The sequence below is a fragment of the Guillardia theta genome, assembly GCF_000315625.1.
Source record: "Guillardia theta CCMP2712 unplaced genomic scaffold GUITHscaffold_2, whole genome shotgun sequence".
Lineage (NCBI taxonomy): Eukaryota > Cryptophyceae > Pyrenomonadales > Geminigeraceae > Guillardia > Guillardia theta.
In genome coordinates, this window is record NW_005434672.1 from 690964 (window position 1) to 711003 (window position 20040).

At 52.4% G+C, this 20040-nt stretch overlaps 7 protein-coding genes across 7 annotated transcripts; 4 read left to right on the forward strand and 3 right to left on the reverse strand.

The window, feature by feature from the left end:
* Nucleotides 1–753: 753 nt before the first annotated feature.
* Nucleotides 754–1290, reverse strand: GUITHDRAFT_99554 (hypothetical protein; the record flags this gene model as incomplete). Its single annotated transcript, XM_005841827.1, has 3 exons — nt 754–1068; nt 1123–1191; nt 1237–1290. The coding sequence occupies 3 exons, from the start codon at nt 1288–1290 to the stop codon at nt 754–756; spliced, it is 438 nt and encodes a 145-aa protein (XP_005841884.1).
* A 975-nt stretch (nt 1291–2265) lies between these two features.
* On the forward strand, nt 2266–3568 carry GUITHDRAFT_47822 (hypothetical protein; the record flags this gene model as incomplete). Its single annotated transcript, XM_005841828.1, has 3 exons — nt 2266–2852; nt 2987–3081; nt 3438–3568. Coding segments are annotated over 3 exons (813 nt in total), but the record flags the coding sequence as incomplete, so codon positions are not given.
* Nucleotides 3569–7251: 3683 nt separating this feature from the next.
* Nucleotides 7252–9649, forward strand: GUITHDRAFT_99557 (hypothetical protein; the record flags this gene model as incomplete). The annotated part of the gene is made up of 12 exons (XM_005841829.1): nt 7252–7317; nt 7360–7446; nt 7493–7789; nt 7831–7903; nt 7957–8020; nt 8223–8640; nt 8888–8942; nt 8988–9036; nt 9196–9256; nt 9318–9404; nt 9451–9519; nt 9569–9649. 12 exons carry the CDS (start codon nt 7252–7254, stop codon nt 9647–9649), a joined length of 1407 nt encoding a protein of 468 aa, XP_005841886.1.
* A 592-nt stretch (nt 9650–10241) lies between these two features.
* Nucleotides 10242–11369, forward strand: GUITHDRAFT_99558 (hypothetical protein; the record flags this gene model as incomplete). The annotated part of the gene is made up of 5 exons (XM_005841830.1): nt 10242–10877; nt 10921–10980; nt 11021–11062; nt 11110–11179; nt 11311–11369. 5 exons carry the CDS (start codon nt 10242–10244, stop codon nt 11367–11369), a joined length of 867 nt encoding a protein of 288 aa, XP_005841887.1.
* A 1015-nt stretch (nt 11370–12384) lies between these two features.
* Nucleotides 12385–12887, reverse strand: GUITHDRAFT_63088 (hypothetical protein; the record flags this gene model as incomplete). The annotated part of the gene is made up of 3 exons (XM_005841831.1): nt 12385–12590; nt 12637–12691; nt 12735–12887. Coding segments are annotated over 3 exons (414 nt in total), but the record flags the coding sequence as incomplete, so codon positions are not given.
* Nucleotides 12888–13317: 430 nt separating this feature from the next.
* On the forward strand, nt 13318–19019 carry GUITHDRAFT_99560 (hypothetical protein; the record flags this gene model as incomplete). The annotated part of the gene is made up of 22 exons (XM_005841832.1): nt 13318–13944; nt 14007–14087; nt 14235–14330; nt 14442–14519; nt 14562–14617; nt 14658–14889; nt 14935–14982; nt 15032–15262; nt 15304–15379; nt 15424–15560; nt 15601–15963; nt 16172–16273; nt 16368–16472; nt 16525–16648; nt 16695–16719; nt 16785–16935; nt 17091–17173; nt 17419–17452; nt 17523–17567; nt 17624–17667; nt 17741–17797; nt 18389–19019. 22 exons carry the CDS (start codon nt 13318–13320, stop codon nt 19017–19019), a joined length of 3426 nt encoding a protein of 1141 aa, XP_005841889.1.
* Nucleotides 19020–19079: 60 nt separating this feature from the next.
* Nucleotides 19080–19613, reverse strand: GUITHDRAFT_99561 (hypothetical protein; the record flags this gene model as incomplete). The annotated part of the gene is made up of 6 exons (XM_005841833.1): nt 19080–19143; nt 19186–19234; nt 19281–19355; nt 19400–19439; nt 19490–19522; nt 19566–19613. 6 exons carry the CDS (start codon nt 19611–19613, stop codon nt 19080–19082), a joined length of 309 nt encoding a protein of 102 aa, XP_005841890.1.
* Between the last annotated feature and the right edge of the window lie 427 nt (nt 19614–20040).

Here is a 20040-nt window from a genome sequence, read left to right on the forward strand (position 1 = left end):
CAGGAGCCGGCGTGAGTGTAACTGAAGTTACACTCAGCACGAGGACTCCGGGAGGCAAAAACTCGGACAGTGTCGGGATCCGATCCGAGGCCGGGCCCGGGGTCACCGGGTCGTGACGGTCCGACGGCGCCGATCACTGCCACCGAGTCACCAGCGGTCAGGGGCCGGCAGGCCAGGCCCGGCTGAGCCAGTGGCAGCGGCATGCTAGACGCCGACGGGTGCCGTTGGGCAGTTCGGTTTTCCGTGCGGCGGCACGGCGGGCGGATTGCAACTTTCAGACTCGAATCTTGTCACGGTCAGGCTCGCCGAAGTCAGTTGCCACAAACTCAAATCGATCGACCGTCCGCGACGACAGGCTGGCCCAGTGGCGCTACGGTGACGACGCCGTGCAGCTGTGCACAGTGACCACTGGCATGCAACAACAGCACTTATCACAAGAATCACGGTTTTGTTTGGTTTTTTTCAGTGACTCGGTGATAGATCGCTAGAGCAGTTGCTAGGTACAAAACATAAACTTGCAACTCGCAATGTCAATTTCAGCCATGGCTAGTGCCTTTGAGGATGAAATATCATTCTGCGTGGTTGCAGGTCACGTGTACCCGAGATCGCTCAAGCTGTCTCCATCAACAACTTGAAGATTGCTATGCATTCGCACGTAAACTCCTGTCATGATTATATCAGCACAGTCATGTCATGATTATATCAGCACAGTCATGCCATCAAATATGTTTCACCTTGCCTCAACTTGAAGCTTTAAAGCTCAGCTTTTGCCGGCTCTACGTGGCAAGCCAACGCTCCGTCGTTGTTTCCAAAGGATTCACAGGCTTTTAAAGATATGGTTGTCTCGATGGCCTGGCCGTTGGAATTTGAGCAGAAGCATCTGAGCTCTTCTTCGCTCTTGGAGCACTTCTTGCAGGATTTCAGGTACGGGCCAACAGGTAAATTCTCACAGGTCAAGGAACCCGAATCATTCCCAAACGTCATGGAAGGGCAATCAAGCAGCTTGATTGCAGCAAAAACTTTTGCACCACACGGCTTGGTGCATTTCGTACACTGCAGAGTGCCATTCTGTCATGTTACAACATCAGTCGGCGCCGACATTAGAGGGATAATCAAACCCACCGATTCTTCGATGGAGCACCCTGAGCACGAGTCGAGGAAGGACCCAAAGGCCCTCTGCTCCAGACCCGCCTGGTTGGGGTCTGGAGGGTTTCCTCCTCCTCATGCTGACAGCACAGGTCTTATCTGCATGGCAGCGATCACGAGCACTGCGACAGCTGCTGCTCGCATGGCGGCGCTTTCGTTACGGCCGACCAGCAGAGGAGTAACCGAAGGGTCAGGTGGGAGGGGTCCGATGTCTGAAGGGGGGGTGGGAGGGTGCGGGGGGAGGGGGGGGGGTACCAGGTGGCGGGTTGTGACCCGATGCGATCGTTGAGATTTGAGTGATCTACGAAGAGAGAAGAGAGAAGAGAGAAGAGAGAAGAGAGAAGAGAGAAGAGAGAAGAGAGAAGAGAGAAGAGAGAAGAGAGAAGAGAAGAGAAGAGAAGAGAAGAGAAGAATGACGACGAGGATGAGGAAACTCGGCAAGAATTGAAGTGTAGCATGTTGGAGGGAGGGATACATCTCTTGAACGAATACATCAATACAGATCAAGTCGCGAGACGACTGACATCTTCTTTGCCGTCGTTCGTTTACAAGGCCGAAAAACTATGGCACAGCGAACCGAAGAGGCCATTTCAGTTCCTCATTCAAATGAAGGATGACTGGTGCAGTCTTGTGGTGCTCTCGACGATAGTCCGATCTTCGCGCATCTTGTTTTATGTGCCACACTGTGCCTTCATCGTTTACTTGACATCTTTCAACGAGACCATGGCTGTGAAGCATGACTACCGCGTGAAGTTCGTCGGGACTTATGAGGCGAAACATAAGGTCTCGAGTGACATGAGAGGTTGCGATGCCTTGAGGGTGATGACGACCTTGTCGCCACAGTCGGGCCACAAGCACGCTAAAATCCGCCTTGGAAAGTTCATCGCTCAGCTGCAACACCGATTTCACTTATGGTCGATAAGAAAGACTTCCGACAAGGTCTTCACCGTCAAGACCAACAAGAAAGAATGCCAAGGCATTGCTTGGTCGCTTGCTGCGTTGCAGGAGGTGCATTGGATTGAATGTGCTCGTCCATTGTGGAAGAGAAATTATTTCTCCAAGACCAGCGAAACCCCCGGCAACCTGCTCTATAACTTAGACCGGATCTTGGCAAGGGGCGTTAACGGGAGTGGAGAGGTCGTGCATGTTGCAGACTCCGGGCTCGATGTCGATCACTGCTTCTTCAGGGACTCAAAGCGGAGCCTCACGTACAACAAGGTCGATCGCAAGCACAGGAAGCTTCTCGTCTACTGGATCAGCCGGCATGGCGATGGCTTTGATTCCATCGGAGGGCATGGGACACATGTGGCTGGAAGCATTGCAGGATCTCTTGAGGATGTGACGTGGCATCCTCTTGCTAACTTCAGCGGAGTCGCGCCTGCCTGTAAGCTTGCTTTCACAGACGCAGAGAGGCAGACCAGCAGCGACGGGGAAGGTCCTTTCGTGCTGGATGACATCCCCAGCAGCATCTACCTGAAACCCTACGAAGAGGTCGGAGCCCGCCTTCACTCGCACTCGTGGGGCACACAAGACTTCAGCTACACCATCGACGCACATGAGCTGGACGATTTCATCTATCGGCATCCGGACGCCTTTTTCTCCTGGGCTGCTGGCAACGATGGAGAGCAGGAGCGTTTCGGGCTCATTGCTAGCCCTGCGAGCGCTAAGAATTGTCTGAGTGTTGGAGCCACATTCGCACCCGTGGAGTCCAGCCTGCTGGCGAAAGAGGATGGAGGAGAGGTATGTATCTTTGCCGCTCCTCCTTTCCCTTTGACCTGGCATGGCAGACTCTGTCTAGGATGAGCAGGAGGCAGATGGCGGGCGACCCCTCACTCTTCAGCAACGCACATGTGCTCTCCTTCAGCGCTCGCGGTCCCTGCAAGGATGGAAGACTCAAACCAGATGTGGTTCTCCCGGGGCTTCTCCATAGCGCTCGTTCCAACGGCAGGGCCGTCAACGCCAACTGCTGTCTGCATGCTCTCTGCAACTCGACAACCAGGTGAGCCAACGCCTCAAGTAGCGCGAGTGAGAGCCTCGCAGCTGTCCAAGCGACTGCAGCGGCAAGGGCACATGTCAAGAGGTTGGGGGAAGTTGGCGATGCCTCTGTGAAGTCGGGTTTTGTGGCACAGACTGCTCCTTCCCGAATGATCGACTCTCCTCGAATTCTTGCTGCCCATCTTCTCCGCCAACCTCCTCCTCCTCCTCCTCCCTGTGCGGATCGTTGCTAAAAGGAACCTGCGTCAATCTGCAATCCTCGGCCAATTACATCTTCGATTTCTGCCAGTGCCGAGAAGGTCAAGTGGGAAACGACTGCAGCCAGACGGTGCAGGAGAAGCTCGCGACGTTGACCAAGATGGGAACTTCTATGGCTGCGCCTGTGGCTGCAGGGCTCGCTGCCTTGGCTCGCAGCTACCTGGGTGAGTCCTTGAGAGGAGCGGGGCAAACGGCACGAAAGCAGCGCCTTATCTTGAGTGTAGGGTTGGGATTCTGGCCGGGAGGATTGCGAAACCTAGCGGACTCGGTCTCGCCGTCGGCTTCGCTTTTGAAAGCAATGCTGATCACAGCAGGGAGGCGAACGGAGGAAGGGAAGGTGGTGCAGATCTTTGAGGACAAGCAGCTTGCCGTCGAGGATCCTCTCAACGCAGTCAAGCTTCAAATCCTGTCTGACTGCAGCAAAGTGTTTGCAGACCCTCTCCTTCTCTGCCGTGACCTCAACGCATCTCTTGCTCTCCTCCCCAACGTGGTGCAGGGCTTCGGCCACCCCACGCTTGACAGCTTGCTGTACTTCTCCGAGACTAGCTCCAGCTTTCCTCCCTCTTCATCCTACCTCTTCCTTGAAGATCTTCGTCCCATAGCCGCAGGCGAGGAACATTCCTACTGCTTCTACATGGCCCCTCGCATTCAAGCTCCTCCTCGTTTTCTCGCTACGCTGGCTTGGTCAGACCCCCCCGGAACTCCAGCAGCAAGTAAGCAGCTGGTGAACGATCTGGATCTGCTGGTGGAGGAGACATGCGGAGAGATTCTGCTGGGGAATTCAGTTCTATTCGAAGGTCAGCGAGATCAGCTGAACAATGTTGAACGAGTGGAGCTGCAGGACGGAGGAGGAAGATGTGCAGGTCCATTGAGGAGGCTAACAATTACAGTGAGAGGAACCCTGATCCCCTTTGGGAGTCAGAACTACTCCCTCGTTGTCAGCAGCGGCTTCCTTCCCTGCGACGAGAGCATCGCGGTGCTTGATCATATTGCTCAGGTACTTGACAGTCGCGACTGAAGTGGAGGGCAGAGGCAAGAGAAGCAGAAACATGGAAAGAGAAGTAGCAGCAACTAATGAAGCAGGCTGTAAACAGTCAAAACAGGCACGAGAGGTTGTGATGGAGTCGTTGGAGTAGGTTCAGGGAGGAGGAGGAAGAGGAAGAGGAAGAGGAAGAGGAGGAATTGAATCTGTGGAGCAGAGCTCAACCATACAGGTCAATATCTCTTTCCAAGCGGCGGTTAAGCTCGAAGACGCTGCTCACCTTCGCGGTCTCTTCGCAGGAGCGCTGGGGGTGAAGGCAGGCACCGTCCTCCTCTCCTCCTTTGATGCAGAGAAAAAGAACTTGCAAATCTACATCCTCCGCTCAAACGCTGAGGAGACGGTGCAAGCACTTCGCGAAGCTTGCTTCAAGCACGCGAAGCTTCAGTTCCTCAAGGTGATGTAGCAGGGAGAACAAGGATCCTCTCTGACTCTTGGGTGTTGCAGGTGGTCGCCGTCGAGCAGATCAGAAACCATCTCATCAGCAGCACGACAATGCGGAGGGCATCGCGAGCATTACTTGTGCTGCTTCCTTTTGCTATCTTCCTCCTCTTGCGCTGTTGAGCTGCTGCAGCCTCCGTGGCTGCCAGCTATTGTTTGATTGCCCAGAAAGCCTCGGAGCGACTTCTGACGTGAGGCATTCTTGTAGACCATGAAAGTGAATTGAACAGCACTGCTGGTTGCCAGCAGTGCTGGATAAATTTTTTTTTGGGGGGGCTCGTGTCACGGTGTGTTGAGTGTTTGCGCAGCCTTTGTCGTTGCGTGTTGTGTGCGTGTAGGTCTTGGTTCTCCTCGCAGCTTGAGTTTTACTCGCAGAAGGTAAAAAGTGCCTCAAGTGGTTTTGCTTACCTTACCTAACGGAGGCACTTTTGGGGCCGTACGCCTGATGGTTTTGCCAGTCAGCTCCGAGCGAACGAAGCTTGCCCTCGTTCAGCATAGTCGGGGAGGGGACGAGTTCATGCCGCTTTTTGCTGCTTGAGGCACTTTTTACCTTCTGCGAGTAAAACTCCATCCATCGCTCGATTCCTCGCACAAGGTAAATAGCAGTGCCTCAAGCAAGGACCGCGATACCGGCACAGCAGGGGACGTTAACGACTGTTTGCATTACTTGGAACGGTACCGTCAGCAAGCGCCCAGCCTCCATGTGTCCGCCTGCTCGAGGTCTCTCCGTGCCCAGAAGCATCCTCTGGCGACCTTCTTCGTTGAGGTGCACGACTTTGTTCATAATGCTGGAGCGATTCTCTACCGTCGTAAACTCAGAGGACCGTCGCGTGAGGACTCATGCACCGGCTGCAGATGGCGCGGGGATCCCACCTGACCCGGCTGCTGTGCCTGATGACGCAGGACGCCCCCCCGGCATATGTAGTACACATACCTGGCTTGCGCGCTCTCGTCGACTCGTCTCATGAGCACTTCATTCCCCCGCCTGCGCAGCGCAATGTGACTCCTCTTGTCATGCGAGTGTTTCCTCGCCATGTGCATGCTCGCGTTGCCCTCACCGATCAGCAGCGTGATATCCTCACCTTGCACAGCCGAAAGACGTACTCGCTCAAGTCGCAGGATAGGGGCTTGCAGTCTACCATCTTCGCTCATTTTCCTGAGCGGGACCTGAGCCACTCTCCGATGCGAGTCTCGAGCTACTATCCCCTCAAGGCCTTCCCGCATCGCTATGCTCAGATATCATGCGGCAGTGCTCGACTGCTATCTCCATGGCATGCCGATCTGCCAGTGCGATCCTTCCGTTGCTGCGCATCATCTCCAGACCTGCAAGCGTCGATCCTCCAAGCTTCCCACGGCGCATGACAACCTTGCTCGCACTATTCGCTCAATGCTCAACGAAGCTTTCACATCCCTGGGAACCGAGATCAAGGGTCCGACTGAGCGAGCCCTCGCCGTACTGACCTTACAGCCGCTCTGAGAAGATTCGCAAACATCGCGCTGGATATGCCATGACTGAGGTCTTGGCTCGCAAACGCGCCGCCACCTAGCCGTGACCGTCACTGGCAGCAGGCTCACCGTCTGAGACGGTCCGACGGTCAGTCGGCCGCCGATCGGACTTCCGGGCCGGAGGCCCGTGATTGTCCTCGTACTGATTTTTCACCTAACTTTGAGTGAAGATAGTGAAAAATCACAGCCTCTAAACGAAGTCTTGAAGGAAGGAGCAAGGAGGACCGCCGCCATGTTCAAGCGGACGGTGGAGTTCAAGGGAAGCAGCAGCGTGGGAGGCAAAGTAAGCATCCTGCTCCTTGTGTTTACATCACCCTCCTCCTGCACCCCCTCTCCTTCTCTCTCCTTCCCATACTCTCAATTCCATTCAGATTCGCACCCTTGCTTGTTTCAATCCTCCCCGTGTCTGTCCTTTCACTCCCTCTTTCCTCTCTCTGGTTCTCCTTTCATCCTCCTCTGCTGTCTTGACTGGTATTCTCGCAATTTTTTCCTTGATCCATCTTTGAGCGAGCGAAGAAATCACTTTTACACCGCTTCTTTAGCTTCATTCACAAACTTTGGATCCTTGACTTGGTTTCCTTCAGACTCTTAAAAAGCTGAAACAGGATGTCGCTAAGACATTCCTGAGTTGTGAAGAAGATGCTGAATTAATTTTCCCTCACAAAGTCGACATCAGTTTGAAGAAAATAGCATGGGGGGGATCAAAGATGCAGGTGTACTTTGCAGGGGATGTACCGATACTGGTGGACGAGGGTCGAGGAGCGATGTTCCCTACTGTGATGGCTCTATGGAATGCGCCTGACGCGATCCCTTTCTTCGAAGTTCCTTCCCCAGTCAGTAAATTTCTTTGCAACGGAGCTGACCTGATGCTCCCGGGGGTCCGAGGGATCTCGCAAGAGAGTCTGCCCAAGGGGACGATAGCTGCTGTGAAGGTGTCAGATGTGGAGGCAGCCTGTTAGTGACAGACATCGCAGGTCCAAGGCAACGATAAGCCCATGGCTGTTGGGGTCGTCTTGTTCGACCCCGCCACCTGCGACTCAAGGGAAGGAAAAGTGCTTCAGGTGGTATGGATGCTTCCCGCCCTTCGAGTTCATGCAGCTAGAATAGGTTCTTCAAGTATATGGCGACACGTTGTGGCAAGAAAGCGGAACAAAACGACCTAATGAGGGGTTCAAGGAGGATCAAGTGCTTCCCACTGTGTCTCTCTCTTCCATGAGCGCTGCTCTCCCTGCCAACCGTTCAGATCAAGCTGAACCCAACCCAGCCACTCGAGCTCCAGACGAGGACGAGAGCTCAGCAGACGGACAGGGAGCAGCCCGTGAACAGCATAGTGAGGAAGACGAGGAGGATGATGTGGATTCTGAAGAAGGAAGTGGAATTCAAGTCAGTCCGGAAGAAATGAATGTAAGTCAATGAATGCTTTTCGTGGTCTGAACGCAAGTCAGGACTTGTTGGAATTTTGTCTGTTCCAAGCGCTGAAGACCAAAGTAAAAGACAAGATGCTTCCGATTGAGTCAGGTTTCCTCTCCTCTCCTTCCTACCGAGGCTTCAATCTTTATCGTTTTCATCAGGTGCATTTTATTTGCAGTACATGCGACCAGTAAGGCCATGTAACGCATTCCTGGATATCAAAAGGTTCTTTCCCCGTCTATTGATGTCTTCCTTGTCCTTAAGCTTACAGCTCACTATCTTCGTCTCTTTCTCGCTCCCCTCCTACTGTCCAGCATTTTTCTTACCCTCACCCCGCCTCACTTATAGGTCTTCTCCTTCCCTTGAATTTTGTGCTTGCGCCGAGATCCCTCCTCTCGTTGGAACTCAGTGAAGGCTCCGTTTGCAGGTCTTCCTTCAAGAAGTTGTCAGCATTTCTCGCTCACTACTCTCAGCTGGGAGTCATCAGAGTGAATGACAAGAAAGGGACATTGAAGCTCGCTGAGGTCAAGCGCAACCATCCCAAGTACCTCGACTTCGCTCCGTTGCCGCATGCAGAGACATACGAAGGAGCGATGGAGCAGAGGCAGAAGGAGGAGGAAGCTAGCAACGGCAAACAGCCTCCTCGGCCTATCACGTTGGAGGAGCTTCATAGGCCGCACAGGTCCATGTACGGATCTCTCTTCAATGAGGACAAGCAAGCATACTACTCTATCCTCGAGTGCCGCAAGGCGTTGGATGACTACGTAGAGAAGGAGGGCCTCCTTGATCCTCTGACGCCTTCCATGGTCATTCTTGATCCGATCCTCTGCGATGCTCTTTACGCTGTGAGTCTCCTCCTTCAAGTTCTCTTGCCTCTCCCCTACTACCTGTCGTTGTACCGCGTCCTCTCACTAGACGCACCAGGGAGACTCCAGTGTTGAAGGTCCTATTCCTACACATCTATCGCGTGGAGATCTCAAGACTCGTTTCTTCTCTCGTCTGCAGCATTTCTTTCGTATTCAGGTCCTCTCCTCCTCCTCCGCTCCTACCGTTGCCTGATGCTGGCTGTTCACTCGGCCTTCTTTCTTAAAGGGAGGTCGACTCAAAAACCCTCAAATTCATCCGGCCAAGTACGAGAAACAGCCGAGTAAGGAAAGAAGATCAACTCCGGACGCTGAACCTTGTGGCTCAGATGGGAAGATGCTGGCGAAAGCACCGGGGATCTACATCAAGACAGACAAGTGATGACTATCCCCTCGTCGGCTCAACCTCAATCCCCCTCATTCCTCCTTCTCCCCCTGCCCTTCCCTCCCCCTCCAAGCACTGCTGCTACCATAACGACCTTGCTCTGTCTCCTTTTCGTGGGCTGCGTATCTGAAACTTCAGCTTCTTTGTGTCAGTCGACGTGGTCACAACGTAACACTCCTACGGGGACTGGAACTTCTCGGGCTCAATCCTGAGGTCTGCCACCCTCTTGGCGTGGGTTTTGAATCTGTTTCCTCTCACCCGACTTCTCTCGCAGGAGTTCGCAAGTGAAATGCGTGAGATGTTCGCCGCTAGCTCATCCATTACGCTGCTCTCAGAGAGCGACGGGAGGAAGCAGCATGAGGTACATCTGAGGAAGACAAGAGGGGGCTGACTCGGAAAGCTGCTAGATTATGTTTCAGGGCTACTGGGAGAAAACGTTAGCCTCCTTTCTGCAGGAGAAGTACCAGCTGCCGTCGGTTGATCCCTGACGTGCTGAAGCGGTTGAGCTGACCCTAAGCCTGACAGGCTTTGATCGAGGTGAAGACCAAGGGAAAGAACGCGGGTGAGAAGGCGCAAAAGACAGCCAAGAACATCATTAAAAGTTGAACGGCTGAGCCTACTGATGTAACCGTCAACACGATGATCGCGGGGCCCAAGTTAGTAGGCTGGTAACCGCCGCAAGTTGAACCGTCTATGCGGCGGCCCTCGGAGCGGCGCAGCGCCTCGGCCCCGCCGCCTTGCTCGACTCTGAGACTACTCGGCCCGGCCCGTGATAGCGGCATGCCCGGGTCCGCGGCTAGGCCGATCCGATTGAGTCGCCGGAGTCGAGTGAGCGCAGCTGAGTGAGGGCCTGGTGACTTCTTTACTCAAAGTTAAGTTAAAAGGGCCTGTGAGTGGCCAGTGAGCCAGGACTCCGGTGAGCGGCAGAGTGCTGCGGTATGAGCGGGGATGAGGTCACAAAGCAATCAACGGTTTGCCGTTTGTGGCCCTCCAAGGAAGCGAGCGAAACCGCAGGAGAGGAGAGAAGAGGAGAAGAGAAGAGACGGGACGAGATTGCAAGAAGCTGAATGATGAGAATGACCCAGGCGGAGTAACACTCTTGATCATGATAAGCAGAGAGTCCATTTGAAATTGCATTGCGAATTTCATCTTCCAATTACGTGAAAGTGGATAGCCTGGGTCCTGAATAAGCTTCTGGATGGCTGACGAGGAACCTCAAGAGAGTGAAAAGCATGAAGAGGAGGATCAAGCAACTGGACTTCTTTACTTGCTCCACCGCAATGAGAGCAGCTTCCGCTTCGCTCAAGACATGCCAGGCATCGTGCTTGTAGGCTTACTAGACTCCTTGGAGAAAAGAGAACAGAGTGCGAAAGTAGAGCGAGTTGCTGCTCTTACAATACAAAGCAGTGCAAGAAGAATGATGTGTGGAATCGTGCATGGAACCGATCGGAAGGCGGCTATCACTCTAGAGCGACTTTATCGAGGACACCTCGGTCGGTTGGCGTTCGAAGTGAAACAAGAAGAAAGGGACGCACAGACTCGACGAGCCTTCTGGGATTGTAATGCCACGCTAGTGCAGAAGCTGTGGAGAGGATTTCACAGCAGAAAGCATGCACACAACTTCTATCTGCGGAAAGCTTACCTGACGTCGGTGATGACTCGAGGACTAGAAGTTCGCTCGGAACTTGAAGCGCATTATCGGAGTATGAGTGAGTTAGAGGAAAGCAAGATGGAGCATGAGAAGATTGAGAGATTTGAGAATGTGATTGGGTCGCTGCATCACATGTTGAGCACGGCATCTTGTAGTGGTGTTTACAACTCCCCCTACAACTTGGTGAACCTGCCGGGCGGTCTGAGAGTTTCTGACTGCCTTGCAGTCAAACCCGCAAACGGCGTTCGGGTTGCCGATCGAGTCTCACCTGAGAAACGTGGCGAAGGTGCTCTACCTCCTCCTTGCCGCGCCGTGACCTCGTGCAGGGAACTCTGCGAGAAACAATCCTGCGGTTGGGTAGCGGCAAGGTTGTGCTTGGGGAGGGGAAGAAGACTCGACTGACGATGCTCAACAGACAGAAAAATGGAGCGAGGGGAAAGTGAATCGGACAGATGGAACTGCCCAAGTTCTGCACGTCTCCACAGGTGAAGCGAACAGTAGGAGAGGAGTTGGGTGGGGAGCAACAGGATAGGAAAGAGGTTGGAGGAGAGGAGAGGTATGGGGTAGGGGGATGATGGGGGAGGAGGAGGATGCAGACTGACTGCGATGATGTCAGCCGGAGGACAGCTTTACGCTTACTCTACCAAACCCATGAAAATATCTCGATCAGATTGAAGAAAATTATGTTATCACGTTAGAAAACACAAGGTCAAGGAGGTTGAAACGATCGCAGCGATCAATCAAACGAAGGATAAGTAAGATTCGCACATACGATTGCAGGGGAGGCCGGATAAAAAGATTCATTGTCTGTTCTCGTTCCTTCAGTATGGCCAACCTTTTGGTGGTACCCACGTGGTCTCTCCCGTCTGACGAGTGAAAATTCGACATGAGGACATGACAATCGAGGATAGACGAGGGGTCACCGTAGAATTGTGGTAATATCGCTTGTCGTTGTGTGTTGTGTACTCGGTCCATCCATTATGCGACTTGGGCGCTGCACAGCGTCAGCGTCATGACAGACAAGGAGGGGGAAGACCTTGCTTCTCGATCTCTTCGAACTCTTGAGGAACGTTCCATTGAGTCACATCTGAGGAGTTTGAGGCGAGGAGAGGGCAGGTGTAAAGAGGTACTCGTCTTATCGTTGAAGTAGTAGAGCCGTCCGTCAGGCGCTCTCAGCTCTGTCCAATCGCCGACACTTCGCGTGGGTTGAGGTCCAGCTACACGCTTGTCATCGCCCTCATGCCTGTTTCACATTCCGCACCTCGCGCCTTCTCCACAGGCTGGCAGGGAACACAAAGCATAGAGGCGATAACGGTCAAGCTCCTCAGCAGCCACACATCCAGCTCACCGGCTTGAGGCCGTCAAGATAGTAACCGAGGCCCTTCCAGTCCATCTTAAAAACATAGCCTGGCCTGCTAAGATTCACCAAGTGCTGGCATCTAGAGGCATGCGGGGCAAGTGCAGGGATGGGAGCAGCAACCTGCTCTTGGTGAATTTATCGGCTGGGATGAAATCCGCGATCTCATCGTCGAAAGCTTTCTTGGCCTTCTCGATCTTTTCTTCTTCTACTGTCTCTGCCCCTTGAGTGGATCTGTTCTTCGCTTTCTGCACAACAAGCATGTTAAGACCTTGTGAGCGACTAGCCAAGTTTTCCTCAGCTTGTTGAAGCGCGAGGTCAACGTCGTCCTTGTCATCTTTCTTCTTGGGGACTTTGACCTGATTCCTTGCCATGAGAGGAAGATTTGAGCTCAACTGCAGATACTGTGGGAAGAGTTGGAATGAATTCTTTCTTTGTTGTTGGTTTGCCGAACCCTCGCTCGACGTAGGGGTTGTCGTGGTGAGTGTACATGGAAGTATCAAGAATCTGCTTCCCACAGATATAGCAGATGCCGCGATCTGAGATCAGGTCAACTCATCCTCGACTCCTCGTCACGTCCCTCACTGTGCGCGCACTCCTGGCACCATTTACCCCCTGATGGAAGCTGGCGGAAGCAGACCTGAGCTCAGCCATGAGGGTTGGCCGGTCAGCTGGTGCAGCACCTGACACTTCTGGTTCACTCCGAGGGCTGCGCGTCCTCCATAGGGAGAGTATCGCTGACGAGTGGTGAGCAGCTTGTTCTCTCCCTTCTTGCGGCCGTCTGACGTTGCTTCATCTCGTGCTCCACTTCTCCACGGGTCAGGACAGATCACCTGTGGAAACAAGAGGAATACCAGGAAATCAATTCCAACATCAGATTGCTATTTGCAGATATATATTCAACTAAAGTTGAGCACAAGTTTCTTTGGGTGAATATGGTTAAAGATGTTTAAAGATGTCAGCACTGCACCCAACCTTGTCATCTCTTCTCATCTTGTTCACTCACCGCTGATCGTAGCTTGGAGTTCTTCTCACAATCTGCGCACGGCATGTCGGTCTACCCGTTATGATCGTTACATGCCGGTTCAAAGCGTTAGACCGTTACTGTTCTGCTCTGAGGCAAGGTGGTTGGTCCATGAACATGGCCCAATAGAGCACCCAACGAACGAGGCGGATGGCGCGAACAGGGCGGAGGAAGGAAGAAGAAAGGAAGAAGCAGAACAAGTAGGAGGAGGAGAGGAAGAAGAAGGACACAAGAGGGAAGGCATGAGGCGACAAGAGCTGCAGCTGACGCATGTGCCGGTCAAGATCACAGAATCTGGCGCAGGGAATCCTGCACTGTCGGAGCAGTCAGAGGAGGTCAAGTGCCTGATGGAAGAGCTTGAGGGATTGAAGACGAAGATTGTAGTGCTGCAAGGAAACATCCCAGCAGAGGAGCTGACCAACCAGTACCTCTTGCTGGCTGAGATCCTCCAACAAGAGCGACAGTACTCCAAAAGTTTGCAGGCCGAGACTGAGACCCTCCGCAATGAAATCCTAGACCGAATCAAGTCACTCGAATCCGAGGCAGAAGACCTCTGCTGGAAAAGAAATGAGGCCATCGCCTCGGAAAATAATGATAGCCGAGTGAGAGCACTCGAGATGAGCCTCAACTCCATGCGAGCTGAGAGGTTCAAGCTCGAACACGCTCTTGTTAAAGCTGAGCTCGCTTTGCTCAAAGTCTCATCTTTCCATGTTTCTTTCGGTGATCGAGAGGCATCAGATGTCGTCCAAGAGCTCTGCGAACAGCTGTTGTCTGAAAGGCTGGATCATCTCAGATCGCTGGATCTCATCAGGACATTCTACGAGCAATCGAACAATGTCATGAATGCTGACTGCAAGCAAACTCTCGAGGTCTCATCCTCTGATCTGCTGTACCTTCATACCTATGCCATCGCTTCTGACTCTTCTAGCAGTATGCTCAAAGGCTGCTGCAAGAATCTTGCAACAGGCTAAACTCACCTACCCCACACTTTCGCAACGAGCAAGATGGAAAGGTGAACTAGAGGGAGCTGAAGAGGAGGGTCAATGAGGCGAGTGGTGCAGGAAGAGGTGTTGTCTTGGTTCGATGATGCTCAAGTTCTCGCGCTGAGAGAAGTAAACACGGTCAAAGCTAGCTCCCTCGGCTGAAAGAACCTCAGCAGGTCTCCATGCTGCAGCTACACTACAGGAACGCAATGGAGGAGGACATGAAGAAGCTTGCTGTGAAGAAGCAGAAGCAGCGAGCTGTCGTTCATGAGGTGATGCGAGCAAACATGCACAGGCACTTGTTTGTTTGTTGGGTTGGTGGACAGCATGAAGCCACGACAACGTTGATATCAAGGATGATAATTATTGACGTCAGTTGGTAGGATGACAAGCAAGAGATGGTCGAGGAGGCGAAAACTCGAGCGAGTTTGCAGCCGAACATCTCTTGGGGATCTCTTGAGGTTCAGTGCATCCCGTAGGAAGGAAAGTAACATGGCATGCAGCAAGCGGAAACAAGTATATCTTACATCGAGCATCTACTTGTGCGATGTCGAGAGAGGTCAATGTCAAATCCTGTGTCTATTCTCATGATGCCTCAGGTTTTCTGACTTGCTGTATCGTCAAGCCCAACTTGAAGTCAATCGCCTGCACCATGTCAATCCTTTCTTCTCTCTGCATCGCTCGCTGACGGGGGCGCTCAAGGTCGACGGTCTGCAGCATCCGCGTGATGGTAGCCAAGACGCAGAGGGAAGAGACTTGACGGTAGAGGCGATCATGTCAGCCCTCAGCGCCTCCTTGGAGTCCTACCAGCAAGACGTCCACGAGCTGCAGGTCCATGACGACGAGGATGGCGAGTGTGGGTAACCAGGTTTGCAGGAGTCGCTTATGAAGGAGCGCCAGCGAGGCGAGGAGCTGCAGTTGACGGTGAGGGTTTAGGGTTTAGGGTTCAGGATGCGCAAACCTGCGTGACCAGCACGTGCAGATCCAACACTTGAGGAACCCAAACGAGGAACTCCGAAACCCCGTGACGTCTGCTCATGCAACACCCGACGAGGATCGCAAGATGGTTGAGGCAAAGAAGTTGCGAGCAGAGCTAGCGCAGGAGAAGCTCAAGGTCGCCGTGATGAGGCTCAAGTCGCAGCAGCAGAATGTGCTCTTGTCTGGCATCATCTCCTCGCTCCAAGATTGTCTAACCCAAGCTAAGGTTGTGCTCTACCGCATCTCTCCCAGTGACCGGCTGCTCAGGATGAGGTGGGTCGAAATCTGCTAGACATCAAAAATTCGCTCGAGATGGCAGTCGCTGCTTACACAGAAGAAGCTGGTGAGATGAGCGAGGAGGAGAGAAAACGCTTGACGAGTAAACAGACGAGGAAGAAAATCAGCGAGTCGTGAGAATGTTCGGAAGCTTGTCTGAATCAAGTTGTGGGATGCTGCTGAAGAATTACATCGAATGCCTGGAGGCTGAGAATGAGAAGCTCTTCCTCCTAGCCCGCGAGCTCAAGGTGCCTCGCCCGGCGGTGAGTGAAAGTGACAAGACTGCAGGAGGAGAAAGGAGGTGGAGTTGAAGTTTCGTGTGCGCCCGACGAGAGTCAGGCAAGGATCGACGCCAACAACACGTCAGAAGCAGCAGCGGAAGCAGAGGCTGCGAGCCGTGAAGAGAAGACGTTGAAGCAGCTGACGGACGATGAGCAAGAAAGCTTCAGCAAGAGGAGCAGAAGAGAATGTGAACGAGACAGTCAGCCAAGAGATGTCAAGGAAAGAGAGAGAAGCACGGAGATTACAAGAACAGAAAGAGAAGCGAGAGCTGGAGGATTAGATACTACAAGAGCAGGAGAAGAAGAGAGAAGGAGGTTGGAAGAGGAGGTGATGGAGCTGAGAGACGCATTCAAGATTGAGAGAGAGTGGGTGAGGAGGAGGGAAGAGGATCGTGAGCTGCTTGTTAAGCGCTTGGAGGAGCGACTAGCACGTCTGCAGCAGCTCAGGGAGGAAGCAGGAGGGCATGGCGAGCAAGCACCCAGCAGCAGTCTAGAGGCAGAGGTCGACAACCTGATGGAGCAACTGGCGAAGGAACTTTGACATGCTGTGAAGAAGGAAGATATGACGTCATCAGCAGGAGCGCGCCGTTAGCTCCTTCCTGTCGCTCCAACTCGACGAGGCAAATCGATTGGTTGAGGTCGCGAACTCAGATGCCGACAATCTAGAAGAGGCGCTAGAGGTGAGGAAGGGAGTAGAAAAAGGGGAGAAGGAGATACGATGACGCTGAAGAAGGGGCGGTGGTGGTTGTGGACGGCAGTCAACGATTCTGTCAGATCGCCATCCACGACGGAGCTCTTCGGGACTACATCGCTGGGTTAGAGGAGGACTCAGAAGACGCAAAGAAGAAGCTGAGAAGCTTGGAGCAGCAACTCACTCACGTTGTTTCTTTTCCATATGCGCATGCTCTGCTTCTGACTTGCGCTGCTGCAGCTCTCATGGCAGTTGAGACAGTCGGAGGTGGCGAACAAGAGTCTGTTTGAGCAGGTGCAAGAGCTCGAGCGAGAACGAGAGACATTCAAGATTGCAGCAAAGGAGAAGACGAGGAAGTCCCAAGGTGGCAGAGACTCGCCTGCTTCTGCCTGACTCACTTGCTCCTGCAGCCCGTCCGACCGTCACGTCGAACAGGTCAGTGGGTCGCGATGACTCTATGAAGCTGCTGACAATCATTTTGTCTCCTCTCCCTTGAGAAGGCGGGCAAGGGAAATGGGAGTAGACGTCAGCTATGAAGGAGATGAGATGCATGACGATCACTGCAAAGCTGCTATGATGAGCGAGGATCTTGAAAACTTCCGGAAAGAGGGAGTAGAGCATGCAAATAAGATGTCTCAATCAGTCTTGAGGGTGATGTTCTTCTCTCCACCTGTATTCCTCCTGCCTCATGATCCATTATCGCCTCCTTGTCCTCCTCCTTCCCCTCCCTCCTCCCTCCTCCTTCCCCTCCTCGGTCTATTGTTTTGCCTTTCCCAACTTGCTGCCTTAATCTGAGAGCTTTGCAGTCTCAGATTGAAGAGCTTCAGGCAGATCTTCACCTCAGCAACTCAAACATGGAGCTCATGTTTGAAGAGATGGAAGGAATGAGGTTGTCCCTTTATGTATCCTCTACCTCCTTACCTTCCTCCTTCTCCCCCTCCTCTCTTTTGTCTTATCTTCTTCCATCTTCTCCACCCTCTCCCTCCCCTTCGTTTCCTTTCTCCATCCTTTCTTGGGTTATTCCTTATTCCTCCTGATCAAATCCCTCTCTGCGTTTCCTGCGCTTGCCATTCTTCCCTAACATGTCAATACCAAATGCCCTCGGCTTCTCCTCCTCATCACGAGTGTTTTCAGACATCAAATGCGAACTCAGACCAACGACATGCAGGTTTGTTTCTCCCTTTCTGCAGCCATCCATCCGTCCCTCTTCCTCCCTCTCCTGCTGATGGCTACTACAGCAAACATCTTTTGCTATTGGTGCTATCGAGTCTCTCGTCCTGCAGGTGCCTGATCAGTGGAGGAGCACGAGACTGTTGGTAGACTGCTTGACTCTCGGCAGATCGCTTCCTCCCTACACCTTGTACTTCTCTGTCCGTCACTTCAGTAAGTCCTTTTCGCCATCCTTGGCCTCTCCCCTCCTCCTCTCCTCCTCTTTGTGCTCCTCACTTGTGATCAGAAACCGAGAACATGACGAGACATTACAATCCTCGAGAATTGCACGTCAGGTGGAGAGGTACGAAAATCACTAGATCGAATCGTCGTCATCCTCATCTTGATCGTCATCGCTATCATTGTATTTATCGTGAACATATGACCATTATCATTACCATTACCATTTCAATTACTATGAGCATTATCATTACCATGAACTTTATCACCATGAACTTTATCACCATCAACATCACCATCATATCATTATCATGATCGTCATCACTATCATTGCCATTACCATTAACATGATCATGATCATGATTATTAAACTATTAATAATCATCGTCATCGTCATCGTTGTCATCGTCATAATCATTGTCATCATGATAATAATGATAATAATGATAATCACTATCATTATCGTCATCACTATCACCATCATAAAGTCAATTATCCTTATCATCGCCACGACCACAACCCACAAGCGACAACCAAAACCACCGATTCAAACTTCTCATCAGGCAATTCAATCACATGCACCGTCCCCCTCAGCTGCCAACCTGCAAATTTGATCCTTACACGTACGAGAACCCCACCCTCTCCTTCATCGTCTTCTCAACGTTCACTATTCCATCCCTCCACAACCTCGTTCTCTTCCTCACTTTGTCTTCAGTTGCATTCGCATGCTCGACGACGCATCAACTTATCTTCGCGCGGCTGCTCGCAGGATGCAGACGAGGCTGCGGGAGCATATGGCGATCATCACTGCAGTGCTACACGAGACGAGGGACATCCATGCGAGCACGCGGGAGGAATTGAAGAGAATAGCTTCCATCTGTGCTCCTGCTCTTGCGCAAGGGTCTCAAGGCGCAACATCAATTGTAGAGACCAAGGAAGGGACGAGGATGCAGCAAGCGTATGGACAGGCCCGAACAGAACGAGGTCATGACAACATCGAAGCTGCAAGGATGAGGGGAAGCGAGAAGGTACAGGGGAGAAATGAAGATCAAGAGGACGGAGAGCTGCAAGAGGAGCGTGAACTGCTTGTGCAGAAGGTGAGGGACTACAAGGAGCTGTCGGAACTACTGGAACGGGGGATGGAACACATGAGAAGAAAGCATGAAGCTGCTGTACGGCAGGTGAAGGCAAATGCTCTTCGACACGCGCAGCAGTTGAGGAGGATGATGAACTCGATGCTTCTCCTTGTCCGCAGTGGTCAGCTACAGCACCTCCAATCTCTCGACTTGCAAACTTTGTCAAATATGATCGGAGGAAATGATCACGTAGGAGATGAAGAGGGTTGAAGAGTTCAAGTCTTGTCTTGTACATTATGATATTGATTGTAGAAAGATGAACATCTCTCTTCAGTCTCTGATGGTCCCCACGAGCGAGTACTTGTCGGAAAAAAACTTTTCCCAGTGGTTTAAGCTTGAAAAGAGCGTAAGTGGGAGATGGAGATCCATCCTTCACCTGTGAAGCTCCTTCTCTCCGAAGTCGGCGGTGGAGGGATCAAGGGCGTCTAACCTTGTGTTCATTCTCCAGCCCTCATCCTCACTCTCACCCACCTGGTTCCGTTTGCATCTTTCCCAGCATTCTTGATGCGTCTCTTCCGGCAAAGCAGTTGTATGGACCTCCGGGCCCTGCCGCCTCTCGTCACCGGCAATGCCGCGCTATCGGTTGTCACCATAGAAGTTGGCGCCGGCAGTCACGTCATAGACTTTACCCTAACAAGATGAAACTCATGAATCCTCACATCAACATCCCAACTTCTTACCCTCAAGCCAACAAGAATAGGTTTGTCTGGCACCTGGCCACCATTCAACAAGGAACAAAACAAGAACCCTTTTCACCTTGCCGTCATGATGCTTCAAATCCTCCCGCGTAAATTCCTTGCTCATCTCGCCTGAAGACTGCAAAATCTATCAGCCTCAGCCTCATCACTTTTCTGCTCCATCCCTCCATCCAGCTCCTCTCTTCCTCCCTGCTTCTCCGTCACCGCATTGCACCCTACTGTTACGACTGCTCTTGGTTGACTGAATCCTCTACTCAAAGTTAAGTTAAAATCAGTACGAGGTCTAAAAAGAACCGTCTAGGGAGAGAGAGAGAGAGAGAGAGAGAGAGAGAGAGAGAGAGAGAGAGAGAGAGAGAGAGAGAGAGAGAGAGAGAGAGAGAGAGAGAGAGAGAGAGAGAGAGAGAGAGAGAGAGAGAGAGAGAGAGAGAGAGAGAGAGAGAGAGAGAGAGAGAGAGAGAGAGAGAGAGAGAGAGAGAGAGAGAGAGAGGGGAGAGAGAAAAGTCACAAGTCACAATCTGTGTACGAACTTCCTT